General features: G+C 40.1%; 1 protein-coding gene across 6 annotated transcripts in view; it reads left to right on the plus strand.

Moving 5' to 3' along the window:
* Positions 1-14,406, plus strand: part of LYST (lysosomal trafficking regulator) — a 211,994-nt gene that overhangs the window by 195,036 nt on the left and 2,552 nt on the right. For all 6 annotated transcript variants that reach the window (XM_049868668.1, XM_049868673.1, XM_049868670.1 and 3 more), the window contains 4 exons: positions 5,991-6,130; positions 6,394-6,491; positions 11,551-11,707; positions 13,646-13,717. In XM_049868668.1, coding sequence (XP_049724625.1) covers positions 5,991-6,130; positions 6,394-6,491; positions 11,551-11,707; positions 13,646-13,717 — 467 coding nt within the window. The remainder of the gene's footprint in view (positions 1-5,990; positions 6,131-6,393; positions 6,492-11,550; positions 11,708-13,645; positions 13,718-14,406) is intronic.

Raw genomic sequence — 14,406 nt, forward strand, 5'->3', positions numbered from 1 at the left:
CCCCTCCTTGGGCCTGAGCATTCACACACTGGCAGTGTGATCTACCCTCGGGACAATGAAGCCTTGGAAGAGGCCTGCAGCTCTGGAAGGGGCTTGGGACCTTTTGGGCAGAGAATTCCTCAGTCTCAGGTGTGGTCTTAAAGGGCTCTAGATACATTCTCTGGCCCTGTGAACTCCTAGCCCTGTGGGAGGGTCACAGGCAGAGGAGAGCCAGAGCAGAGCCCTCTAAAAGTTAGGATCCAGGGACCCAGCAATAGGATTCTGGCCCTTTGTAAAGGTTGTTCTGGTCATGAAATTGTGTTCAGTTGAAATAAAAGCCAACAGAGGCAACTGCTACACGGCTTTAGCCAGTTGTCCCAAGAAAGAATATGAGCCTGGCATTGCCAGGTCTTTTGATTCTTTAAGTGGAAAATATGTGTTTTTATGTAAATAAAATACTGCCCAAACTGTGTAGTTAAAATAGATGAGCTACAGCCAATGTACCAATACATTAAAAAACAATAGGGAGCAAAAAGACAAGATACAGAAGATACATAAAGAAAAATCCACCACAGCCACCAGCTGCCATCATGTCAATAAAGAATACCATATATATAAAGTTTAAAAGCATAAGAAGCAATACTATGTGTTTATGGTCACAGCAACATATAGTAGAAGTATAAAAACTTACATGGGAAACATAAATACAAAATTTAGGATAGTGGTAACCTCTGAGGAGGGAGGGGGATTAGGATACAGAGCAAGTATACAAACTCTATGTATAATGTTTAATGTTTTCTTTATCAAAAAAATAATAATGCAAAATGTTAAGATTTGTCTTAACTGGATAGTGTATAAAAAAAAATGTATAGGTGCTTATTATACTGTTTTTCCTACTTTTTATATTCTTTTTAAGTGCAAGTATTGAAATACTAGCCTAATGAAGAAAAAAGAGTCAAATTCTATGTCATCTGTGAGCCAAAGTGTACCTCAGACCATCAGTTCACAGCCTTTGACCTAGAAAACAAACCCTAACTATGGGGTAGGAACAGTGGTAGATAGTGCACGTGACTATCCATCACATCGGGAGTTGGTGCAGCTCCTTGAAAAGTATACTGCCGAGAACTATAAGATGATTAATACTCACTGACCCAATAATAAGATTCTGGAAGTTTATTCTAAAGAAATAATTCAAAGGAGAGACAAAGCTTTGATACGTGAAGAATTTAATTATGGCATTATTTACGATTTTGAAAAAATGAGAAACAATTTTGAATGTCTATCAATTAAAGTAAATTTTTTGAATAATAGTCGTATTAACTGGTCTTCCTTGTAGGCATATGGATATTATTTTATCACTGACAACATTGTACTTCAGGATAGATCTTGAAACGTTCTTTTTGACGGTGAATGCAACACCATTCCTCTTCGAGTTGTCATTCCCAGCATCGTAGACTATATGATTGTCTGATTCAAAATGGCCAATACCAGTCCATTTCAGATCACTAATGCCTAGGATATCGATGTTTATGCATTCCATTTCATTTTTGATGATTTCCAATTTTCCTAGATTCATACTTCATACATTCCAGGTTCCAATTATTAATGGATGTTTGCAGCTGTTTCTTCTCATTTTGAGTCATGCCACATCAGCAAATGAAGGTCCCAAAAGCTTTAAGGTCGACTCTACTTTGAGGAGCCAGCTCTTCTCCAGTCATCTCTGAGTGCCTTCCAACTCAAGATGGGGGGCTCATCTTCTAGCACTGTATCAGACAATGTTCTGCTGCTATTCATAAAGTTTTCACTGGCTAATGCTTTTCAGAAGTAGACTGCCGGGTCCTTCTTCCTAGTGTGTCTTAGTCTGGAAGCTCAGCTGAAACCTGTCCTCCATGGGTGACCCTGCTGGTATCTGAATACCAGTGGCATAGCTCGCAGCATCACAGCAACACACAAGCCCCCGCAGTACGACAAACTGACAGTTAATATGACCGTTATTCAAATTTATGCACCAACCACTAGGGCCAAAGATGAAGAAATAGAAGATTTTTATCACCTGCTGCAGTCTGAAATTGATCGAACATGCAATCAAGATGCACTGATAATTACTGGTGATTGGAATGCGAAAGTTGGAAACAAAGAAGAAGGATCAGTAGTTGGAAAATATGGCCTTGGTGATAGAAACAATGCCGGAGATTGAATGATAGAATTTTCCAAGACCAATGACTTCTTTGTTGCAAATACCTTCTTTCACCAACATAAACAGCGACTATACACATGGACCTTGCCAGAAGGAACACACAGAAATCAATTCAACTACATCTGTGGAAAGAGACGATGGAAAAGCTCAATATCATCAGTCAGAACAAGGCAGGGGCTGACTGTGGAACAGACCGTCAATTGCTCATATGCAAGGTCAAGCTGAAACTGAAGAAAATCAGAGCAAGCCCACGAGAGCCAAAATATGACCTTGAGTATATCCCACCTGAATTTAGAGACCATCTGAAGAATAGATTTGATGCATTGAACACTAGTGACCGAAGACCAGGCTAGTTGTGGAAGGACATCATACATGAAGAAAGCAAGAGGTCATTGAAAAGACAGGAAAGAAAGAAAAGACCAAGATGGATGTCAGAGGAGACTCTGAACCTTCCTCTTGAGTGTCGAGCAGCTAAAGCAAAAGGAAGAATTGATGAAGTAAAAGAACTGAACAGGGGGACATCTAAGTCAATTGGCATAATAAAATCTATTAAAACATTCTGCATCCCACTTTGAAGAGTGGCGTCTGGGGTCTTAAACGCTAGCAAGCAGCCACCTAAGATGCATCAATTGGTCTCAACTCACCTGGATCAAAGAAGAATGAAGAACACCAAGGACACAAGGTAATTATGAGGCCAAGAGACTGAAAGGGCCACATGAACCAGCGACTACATCATCCTGAGACCAGAAGAACTAGATGGTGCCTGGCTACAACCGATGACTGCCCCGACAGGGAACACAACAGACAACCCCTGAGGGAGCAGGAGAGCAGTGGGATGCAGACCCCAAATTCTCGTAAGACCAGACTTAATGATCTGACTGAGACTGGAAGGACCCTGGTGGTCATGGCCCCCAGACCTTCTGTTGGCCGAGGACAGGAACCATTCCCAAAGCCAACTCATCAGACATGAATTGGACTGGACAATGGGTTGGAGAGGGATGCTGGTGAGGAGTGAGCTTCTTGGATCAGGTGGACACTTGACACTATGTTGGCGTCTCCTGCCTGGAGGGGAGATGAGAGGGTGGAGGGGGATAGAAGCTGGCGAAAAGGACACGAAAAGAGAGAGTGGAGGGAGAGAGCGGGCTGTTTCATTAGTGGTGGTTTCATTAGGAGAGGAGTAATTGGGAGTGTGTAGCAAGGTATATATGGGTTTTTGTGTGAGAGACTGACTTGATTTGTAAACTTTCACTGAAAGCCCAATAAAAATTATTTAAAAAAAAAAAAGAACTGAACAGAACATTTCAAAGGACCTCTCGAGAAGACAAAGTATTATAATGACATGTGCAAAGAGCTGGAGATGGAAAACCAAAAGGGAAGAACACGCTCGGCGTTTCTCAAGCTGAAAGAGCTGAATAAAGAATTCAAGCCTCGAGTTGCCATAGTAAGGATTCCATGGGGAAAATATTCAACAACACAGGAAGTATCAAAAGAAGATGGAAGGAATATACAGAGTCATTATACCAACAAGAATTAGTCGATATTCAACCATTTCAAGAGGTGGCATATGATCAGGAACCGATGGTACTGAAGGAAGAAGTCCAAGCTGCTCTGGAGGCATTGGCGAAAAACAAGGCTCCAGGAATTGATGCAATATCAATTGAGATGTTTCAACAAACAGATGCAGCGCTGGACGTGCTCACTCATCTATGCCAAGAAATATGGAAGACAGCTTCCTGGCCAACTGGTTGGAAGAGATCCATATTTATGCCTATTCCCAAAAAAGGTGATCCAACCGAATGTGGAAATTATAGAACAATATCATACGCAAGCAAAATTTTGCTGAAGATCATTCAAAAATGGCTGCAGCAGTACATCAACAGGGAACTATCAGAAATTCAGGCCAGTTTCAGAAGAGGACATGGAACCAGGGATATCATTGCTGATATCATATGGATCCTGGCTGAAGGCAGAGAATACTAGAAGGATGTTTACCTGTGTTTTATTGACTATGCAGAGGCATTCGACTGTGTGGATCATAACAAACTATGGATAACACTGCGAAGAATGGGAATTCCAGAACACTGAATTGTGCTCATGAGGACCTTTACATAGATCAAGAGGCAGTTGTTCGGACAGAACAAGGGGATACTGATTGGTTTAAAGTCAGGAAAGGCATGCGTCATGGTTGTATTGTTACCTATTTAATACGTATGCTGAACAGGTAATACGAGAAGCTGGACTATATGAAGAAGAACGGGGCATCAGGATTGGAGGAAGACTCATTAACAACCTGTGTTATGCAGATGACACAACCTTGCTTGCTGAAAGTGAAGAGGACTTGAAGCACTTACTAATGAAGATCAAAGACTACAGCCTTCAGTACGGATTACACCTCAACATAAAGAAAACAAAAATCCTCACAACTGGACCAATGAGCAACATCATGATAAATGGAGAAAAGATTGAAGTTGCCAAGGATTTCATTTTACTTGGATCCATAATCAACAGCCATGGAGGCAGCAGTCAAGGAATCAAAAGATGCGTTGCACTGAGCAAATCTGCTGCAAAGGACCTCTTCAAAGTGTTGAAGAGCAAAGATGTCACCCTGAAGGCTAAGGTGCACCTGACCCAAGCCATGGTGTTTTCAATCCCATCATATGCATGTGAAAGCTGAACAATGAATAAGGAAGACCGAAGAAGAGTTGACGCGTTTGAATTGCGGTATTGGCGAACAGTAATCAATATACCATGGACTGCCAAAAGAACGAACAAATCTGTCTTAGAAGAAGTGCAGCCAGAATGCTCCTTAGAAGCCAGGATGGCGAGATTGCATCTTCCATACTTTGGACATGTTGTCAAGAGGGATCAGTCCCTGGAGAAGGACATCATGCTTGGCAGAGTACAGGGTCAGCGGAAAAGAGGAAGACCCTCAACGAGGTGGATGGACACAGTGGCTGCAACAATGAGCTCAAGCATAACAACGACTGTAAGGATGGCGTAGGACTGGGCAGTGTTTCGTTTTGTTGTGCATAGGGTCGCTGTGAGTCAGAATCGACTCGATGGCACCTAACAACAACAACAACATCAATTAAAGTACAACCAGAATAACTCCTTAGAAACAAGGATGGCAAGGCTACGTGTCACATACTTTGGACATGTTATCAGGAGGAATCATTCCCTGGAGAAGGACATCATCTTGGTAAAGTAGAGGGTCAGCGAAAAAGAGGAAGCCCCTCAATGAGATGGACTGACACAGTGGCCGCAACAGTGGGTTCAAGCATAGCAACAGCTGTGGGGATGGCACAGGACCAGGCAATGTTTTGCTCTGTTGCGCGTAGGGTCGCTGTGAGTCAGAACCAACTCATCAGCACCTAGCAACAACAATGACATAAATAAAGGATACACGAGTAGATTATGGGTTGCTAACTGCATAGAATATTATAACAGCATTAAAAATAAGTTTGAAGAAATGTAGAAAACGGAAAATGCTTATGGGAGAATGTATAAAACACAAAAACAAATTATTTGTATAGCAATATTACTATTATAAAAATATGTGCACATTTGGACAAAGACTGGACAATAGTAGACAAAAATGAAAAACACATTAGTCGATGAAATTGTGGGCAATTTAAAATATTTTTAATGTCTGATTAGTTTTACTCTTTGAAAATGTTAAACTAAATTGGATTGAAACATGATATGTTTGATAAGAATGTTTGAGTCACTTTGGGTGTTTTATTTTTGAAATGCAGTATTCTCTAGGATACCTTTTTTTGTGGTTTTTACCTTATACTTAATTTTTAAATTTTAGCCATCAGAGATAGAAATGGAGTCTCAGATACATCTGTATGGGCACACGGAAGAGATAACCAGCTTATTTGTTTGCAAACCGTACAGCATAATGATAAGTGTGAGCAGAGATGGAACCTGCATCATATGGGATTTAAACAGGTACAGAAGGTCTCCAACTCCAACAGCTGTTTTTCATGTTTCCGTTCTTACTGTATGAAACAGATGTACTAGAATATCTTTGTATTTTAACAATCTTAAGCATGCAATACAGACTTGACTTTTTTAATCTTACTGAAATCAAAAGCTCAACTAGGAAAACATGTACGCCTTATGAATACATGTACTGAGGGAGAGAATTATACAAATAAGAGAATACAATTGTTTTGAATGAATGTATGTAATTCATGTCTTTTGTCTTTCAGGCTGTGCTATGTTCAAAGTTTGGCTGGACACAAAAGCCCTGTCACGGCCGTCTCTGCCAGTGAAACTACTGGTGATATTGCTACTGTGTGTGATTCAGGTGAGCAGCACCCAGAGTCAAAGCACAGGGACACGGCTTTAACTCTACGTTCCGCCAGCCTCTTCTCTTGTAGGCTGAGTATCGGACAGGTGTTCTCGAAGGTCCTTGCCAGATCTAAATACTTGGTAAGGGCATGTATGTGGATTGCAATACAATAAGACCAACATTGAATTAGTCGGTTTAGGCATCAACTTATGTAAAAATTAGCATTGTCACAATTTAGCTCTTCGTGATGTATATAAAATTGCATTTGAGCACATGTAAGTTAAGCAAATGATTGTTATATGATTATCTTAATTGTCTTGGTTTTTGTATTTCTTTTTTTTGCTGCTTTTTATCTGTTAAATTTGTTACCGTCCTTCTGGCTAATTGAAAAGCAGCAGCAGATGACCAAGTTTGAATATATTTCTTCCAGTTCCTGAGAGAGGATAATAGGATAGATAATAAATGCAGGTAGAATTTTCCTTAAAAATTACATGATGAAGATATATCTCCTAGACAAAGTTTTTGTTTTTGCTTTTTTCATGTATACACATTAAAAACCTGATAACATCCAGCAGGAAGGTACAGTTGAAAATTTTATTAATTTTCTGGTTGCATTTCTATTCTTAAAGGTCTTTAAAAATTGAAAGAGTCCTTTGAAAAATTGCTTGCTTCTTACTGTCCACTTAGTTTAGACTGTCTTTGACATATCTGTAGCTGGTGGTCCGCTGTCCTTTGCTTGCATTTTTGATATCTCTTGTTTTAGATATGGCTTTTTGTTTTTGTTTTTACAAAACGTTTATTCATTCTTGTATTCAAAAGTAATGTCTTCAGTCATGATTAAAGATTTCAGATGTGAAAGTATGTGCCAGTCTTAGCCCCCAATCGTAAAATAATGTCATGAGAACATTCTTGTATCCTAATGACCGTAAGTAAGGGAAAACATCTTACTTACACAGTTGACTTTGGTAATAGAAAGAAGCCTTGGTGGCACAGTGGTTAAAGCACTTGGCTGCTAACCAAAAGGTTGGTGGTTCAAACCCATCAGCTGCTCTGTGGGAGAAAGATGTGGCGGTCTGCTTCTGCAAGGATTTACAGCCTTGGAAATCCTACGGGGCAGTTCTGCTCTGTCCTGTAGGGCCACTGTGAGTTGGAATCAATTCAACAGCAACAGGTTTGGTTGTTTTCAGTTTTGGTAACAGAAGTATGAGCAGATGATTGATGACTTTGCTAATTGTTTTTCCTTGATTCGTACATTAGCGGCTTTTAGTGTGTCATATCAAGAGGGATGCTGGGGGAATAATATAAAGTATTTATATGGAGTTCTCTACCTTCTTGTTTTGGCAACATTTGAAAGTTTGGACTCATCCAAAGGGAGGTGAATTTTAGAAAGTTAATTACTTTCTCGCTGCCAGTAGTGATTTATGTCTATGATATTATATCCGTTAGTCATATGGGAACCAGAAACAAAATTACTTTTGCTGTAGTTACTTACTCACTAGTAGGGGATTCAGGTGTCCCTGGGATGCCTACAGTATACCAGAGTAATGGATAGAACTTCTTTTCCTATTTGAACAAAAAGACTTTCTCAACTGTTTTTAGGCCTCTTGGTACATATATAGGAGACCTCATTAAGAGCAGTTGGTATATGGAGAACATAGTAAAAATAATCATTTTTTGAAAGTGAGGCCAAACTTATGTTTAGTGATCCAGACTAGAGTTAGTCCTCCTATTCTTATAGGCCAAAAAGGGGGAGAAAATTATCAGATTAAGCCTACCAAAAATTTGGACCCTTTTAGAGGTACCATCCAAGTAGCCATAAAATCAAATTTTAAATATGTATATATATTTATTTAAATGTTTATTTTAAAGTTACTTGCTTACCCCTAATACAGATTTTTTGAGATCTATGTATATATATTTTTTGAGAAGGTATACATAAACATGCACATATATATTTTTGAGATTATATATATACACACATATATGTAAAATACATATTAGCAACCAACTTATTAGCAAGCTTCTTCCTCCTGTTCATAAAATTTCCTAGTGCTTTATTGGGGTGTGCTTTTTATAGTGATAAAATGTGAAATTTGTTTTCTTTTTTTACCACTGGATAAAATATATACCTTTGAACTAGGGTAAGACAGCCACGGTCTGGTTCTGTTTTGCCAGTGGCATTGTTGTTGTTGTTGTTAGGTGTCGTCAAGTCGGTTCCGACTCGTAGCAACCCTATGCACAACAGAACGAAACACTGCCCGGTCCTGCGCCATCCTTACAATCGTTATGCTTGAGCTCATTGTTGCAGCCACTGTGACCATCCACCTCATTGAGGGTCTTCCTCTTTTCCGCTGACCCTGTACTCTGCCAAGCATGATGTCCTTCTCCAGGGACTGATACCTCCTGACAACGCATCCAAAGTATGGAAGACGCAGTCTCACTCGCCGTCCTTGCCTCTAAGGAGCATTCTGGCCGCATTTCTTCTAAGACAGATTTGTTCATTCTTTTAGCAGTCCATGGTATATTGAATATTGTTCGCCAACACCGCAATTCAAAGGCGTCAACTTTTCTTCGGTCTTCCTTATTCATTGTCCAGCTTTCACATGCATATGATGGGATTGAAAACACCATGGCTTGGGTCAGGTGCACCTTAGCCTTCAGGGTGACATCTTTGCTCTTCAACACTTTGAAGAAGTCCTTTGCAGCAGATTTGCTCAGTGCAACGCATCTTTTGATTCCTTGACTGCTGCCTCCATGGCTGTTGATTATGGATCCAAGTAAAATGAAATCCTTGGCAACTTCAATCTTTTCTCCATTTATCATGATGTTGCTCATTGGTCCAGTTGTGAGGATTTTTGTTTTCTTTATGTTGAGGTGTAATCCGTACTGAAGGCTGTGGTCTTTGATCTTCATTAGTAAATACTTCAAATCCTCTTCACTTTCAGCAAGCAAGGTTGTGTCATCTGCATAACGCAGGTTGTTAATGAGTCTTCTCCAATCCTGATGCCCCGTTCTTCTTCATATAATCCAGCTTCTCGTATTACCTGTTCAGCATACAGATTAAATAGGTAACAATACAACCCTCACGCACGCCTTTCCCCACTTTAAACCAATCAGTATCCCCTTGTTCTGTCCGAACAACTGCCTCTTGATCTATGTAAAGGTTCCTCATGAGCACAATTCAGTGTTCTGGAATTCCCATTCTTCGCAGTGTTATCCATAGTTTGTTATGATCCACACAGTCGAATGCCTCTGCATAGTCAATAAAACACAGGTAAACATCCTTCTGGTATTCTCTGCCTTCAGCCAGGACCCATATGATGTCAGCAATGATATCCCTGGTTCCACGTCCTCTTCTGAAACTGGCCTGAATTTCTGGCAGTTCCCTGTTGATGTACTGCTGCAGCCGTTTTTGAATGATCTTCAGCAAAATTTTGCTTGAGTGTGATATTAATGATATTGTTCTATAATTTCCACATTCGGTTGGATCACCTTTCTTGGGAATGGGCATAAATATGGATCTCTTCCAATCAGTTGGCCAGGAAGCTGTCTTCCATATTTCTTGGCATAGACGAGTGAGCACGTCCAGCGCTGCATCTGTTTGTTGAAACATCTCAATTGATATTGCATCAATTCCTGGAGCCTTGTTTTTCGCCAATGCCTCCAGAGCAGCTTGGACTTCTTCCTTCAGTACCATCGGTTCCTGATCATATGCCACCTCTTGAAATGGTTGAATATCAACTAATTCTTTTTGGTATAATGACTCTGTATATTCCTTCCATCTTCTTTTGATGCTTCCTGGGTCGTTTAATATTTTCATAATGCCACTGGCATTATGAAGTTAGTATTCTAAGATTCTAAAATTGAGGCAGGGGGAGGTTTTCCGATTAATTTTCATTCCCATGAGGATGTATAGGAAGGAGAGTTCTTTCTTTTTCTTTCTAGGAATGCCCAACTTTCTGACTTACAAATTGGTGTGTTAAATTATACGTGAATGCCCCAGGTATTGGGTGAGGGTCTTGATTTTTGATACTTACATCCTTAGCCAGAGGAGTAGTTATTTGGTTTTATTGTAGCCCAAGTTGGTAGTGATCTGCTCGGATAATTCTTTGGCTATTAACTTCCAAACTATACTTCAGAGAGTCCAGGAGCACATTTAGGTTTTTTATTTTGAAGGATTAAGCCATGCAGCAGCTATGGGTTATAGTGACCAACCCCTACGTTAATATCTTAGTGGCTATATGTTTTTTGTTTTTTTTTTATGTGTTCAGTGACTTTTAAAAGAGTGAAATGTAACCTAATCATAGAAAAGACAAGTTCACCATCTACAATTATATTTCTTTTGAATACTGAGTCTCCTGCGTCCTGATGCTTTATTTAGATAATATCTCCTAATCAGTACTCTGCAATGGGAAGTCTTAGTAGAACCTGGAATTTTAGTCTGTGATGTTTGAAGATCTTTAGTGTATCTTTAAAGAAGCATTTCCAATATTTGTTTCTTCACAACAAAATATGAAATATTGTTATCACCAAGACAATAAATTCTCTACTTTCATGATAGATCTACTGGAAAATAAATTAAGTGCGGTAAGACTGTGTCATCCAGTCTTTATCATGCCTCTTACCCTGTTTCTTTACCAGCATGAGAGTACTTTCTTGAAGGGCAGGGCACATCCTCACGAGGCCTCAAACCACCAGCCCCAGTTTATAGAGGACGGCATGCAATTATTGCTCCCTCCACTCCCTGGAAGACTCAAGTCTGGTTACTGTGTGGTCTTGGAAAAGAAAAAAATTCATTTAATAAGGCATTGACTTATAAGATTCATGATTAATTTACTTTGTTGCTGCATGTTGTAATGACTCCCTCACCCCCACTGGTCATAAGATAAGTATGCAAAGCTCTCTGTGACTTGTAACGTAGTAATTTCATTTGTACAGTCTTTAGTCATGGTTTGCATATAAACTGCATCACTAAAACGAATAAGCCTGCAGGGATTGCCGTCCAGAGCCCAGTGTGGGTGCGCTTTCAGACACCCACATTCGGGTGACCAGTGGGATGATTTTGGTGTTTCAGCTGGCGGAGGCAGTGACCTCAGACTGTGGACAGTGAATGGGGACCTCGTTGGACATGTCCACTGCAGGGAGATCATCTGTTCTGTTGCTTTCTCCAACCAGCCTGAAGGAGTATCTATCAATGTGATTGCTGGGGGCTTAGAAAATGGGATTGTACGGTAAGAGGGGTTTTGATTCTCTTGGTTTGCTTTCCTTCATAAGGATATAGCAGTTGCAGAAATTAGTTTTTAATACCTAGGCATATTACTATTTAATATTTAGAGGTTTTAAATTACCTTCGGATATAGGCTTTTCAGTTATTGCTGTTTTATTTCTAAATAATAAAAATGGCTTTATTAGAGAAATGCAATTAAAACCACGATGAGATTCCATCTCACTCCAACAAGGCTGGCATTAATCCAAAAAACACAAAATAATAAATGTCGGAGAGGCTGCGGAGAGATTGGAACTCTTATACACTGCTGGTGGGAATGTAAAATGGTACAACCACTTTGGAAATCTATCTGGCGTTATCTTAAACAGTTAGAAATAGAACTACCATACAACCCAGAAATCCCACTCCTCGGAATATACCCTAGAGAAATAAGAGCCTTCACACAAACAGATATATGCACACCCATGTTTATTGCAGCTCTGTTTACAATAGCAAAAAGCTGGAAGCAACCGAGGTGTCCATCAACGGATGAATGGGTAAATAAATTGTGGTATATTCACACAATGGAATACTACACATCGATAAAGAACAGTGACGAATCTGTGAAACATTTCATAACGTGGAGGAACCTGGAAGGCATTATGCTGAGCGAAATTAGTCAGAGGCAAAAGGACAAATATTGTATAAGACCACTATTATAAGATCTTGAGAAATAGTACAAACTAAGAAGAACACATACTTTTGTGGTTACGGGGGTGGGGGGAGGGAGGGTGGAAGAGGGTTTTTTATTGATTAATTAGTAGATAAGAACTGCTTTAGGTGAAGGGAAGGACAATACTCAATACATGGAAGGTCAGCTCAACTGGGCTGGACCAAAAGCAAAGAAGTTTCCGGGGTAAACTGAATGCTTCGAAGGTCAGCAGAGCAAGAGCGGGGGTTTGGGGACCATGGTTTAAGGGAACTTCTAAGTCAATTGGCAAAATAATTCTATAGAAAACATTCTGCATCCCACTTTGAAATGTGGCGTCTGGGGTCTTAAATGCTAACAAGCGGCCATCTAAGATGCATCAATTGGTCTCAACCCACCTGGAGCAAAGGAAAATGAAGAACACCAAGGTCACACGACAACTAAGAGCCCAAGAGACAGAAAGGGCCACATGAACCAGAGACCTACATCATCCTGAGACCAGAAGAACTAGTTGGTGCCCGGCCACAATCGATGACTGCCCTGAGAGGGAGCACAGCAGAGAACCCCTGAGGGAGCAGGAGATCAGTGGGATGCAGACCCCAAATTCTCATAAAAAGACCATACTTAATGGTCTGACTGAGACTAGAGGAATCCCAGCGGCCATGGGCCCCAAACCTTCTGTTGGCCCAGGATAGGAACTATTCCCGAAGACAACTCAGCAGACATGAAAGGGACTGGACAGTGGGTAGGAGAGAGATGCTGATGAACAGTGAGCTAATGATATCAGGTGGACACTTGAGACTGTGTTGGCATCTCCTGTCTGGAGGGGGGATGGGAGGATAGAGAGAGTTGGAAGCTGGCAAAATTGTCACGAAAGGAGAGACTGGAAGGGCTGACTCATTAGGGGGACAGCAAGTAGGAGAACGGAGTAAGGTGTATATAAGCTTATATGTGACAGTCTGACTTGATTTGTAAACGTTCACTTGAAGCTCAATAAAAGTTAATTAAAAAAATGGCTTTATTATAGTTTTAAATTTTTACATTGTTTGCTAACTATAAGGGAATAACAATATAAAGTATAAAGTTCCCTTACTCCCATACCCCCCGCTGCAGACTTCCCAGAGGTAACTGCTCTTAACTGTTTACTGTGTTTCCTTCCAGATTACTTTTAACAAATAAACAAATATGTAGGGTATTTTTAGGAGTAGTAATTTTAGTTTACATAATGAGATAATGGCTTTTTTTCTCCTCTAGGTTATGGAGCACATGGGACCTAAAGCCTGTGCGGGAAATTACATTTCCTAAATCACACAAGCCTATTGTAAGGTGAGGTATTTTCCCCCTTTATTCTTCATAATATATTTTATGACTTTGTTTTTATTAGGGAGATATTAAAGCACGAAGACCTAAAGAAATGTCTGATTAAAATCACCATTATAAAAAGCCAACCATTTATTAAACACTAGGTTGCCCATGACAGAGTACCAAGAGAGAGGCACAGTCTTCGTCCTCTTGGAGCTTGAAATCTGAGACAGGAACTTACTGTCTAGTTGAAAGGCATGCTGGTGTAATGCCGGGGTAAGGCCTCTTGAACTATCAAAACTTTTTTTTTTCTTTCTTGAAAAGGCCCACAAGCAACCAGCTAAGGAGCCCTGGTGGTACAATGGTTAAACACTTGGCTGCTAACTGAAAAGTCAGCGGTTCGAACCCACCAGCAGCTCCGCGGGAGAAAAGCCCTAGTGATCTGCTCCCTTAAAGATTACAGCCTAGGAAACCAATGGGGCAGTTCTCCAGTGTCATATAGGGTCACTATCAGTCAATCGGCTGGACAGCACACAGCAACAATCCTTTGCTTAGTTAACAAACAATTTGACTTTCAAAATTCAATTGGAAGTGATTCTAATTTGTACTTTATTAAAATAAATTTATTTTTAAGGCACCAAATATAAAGTTAATGAACTTAAATAAATTATTTATTAATATTATATCTATACCCTTTTTTCTTTCAGGGAAAT

The sequence above is a fragment of the Elephas maximus genome, chromosome 24, assembly GCF_024166365.1.
Source record: "Elephas maximus indicus isolate mEleMax1 chromosome 24, mEleMax1 primary haplotype, whole genome shotgun sequence".
Classification (NCBI taxonomy): domain Eukaryota; kingdom Metazoa; phylum Chordata; class Mammalia; order Proboscidea; family Elephantidae; genus Elephas; species Elephas maximus.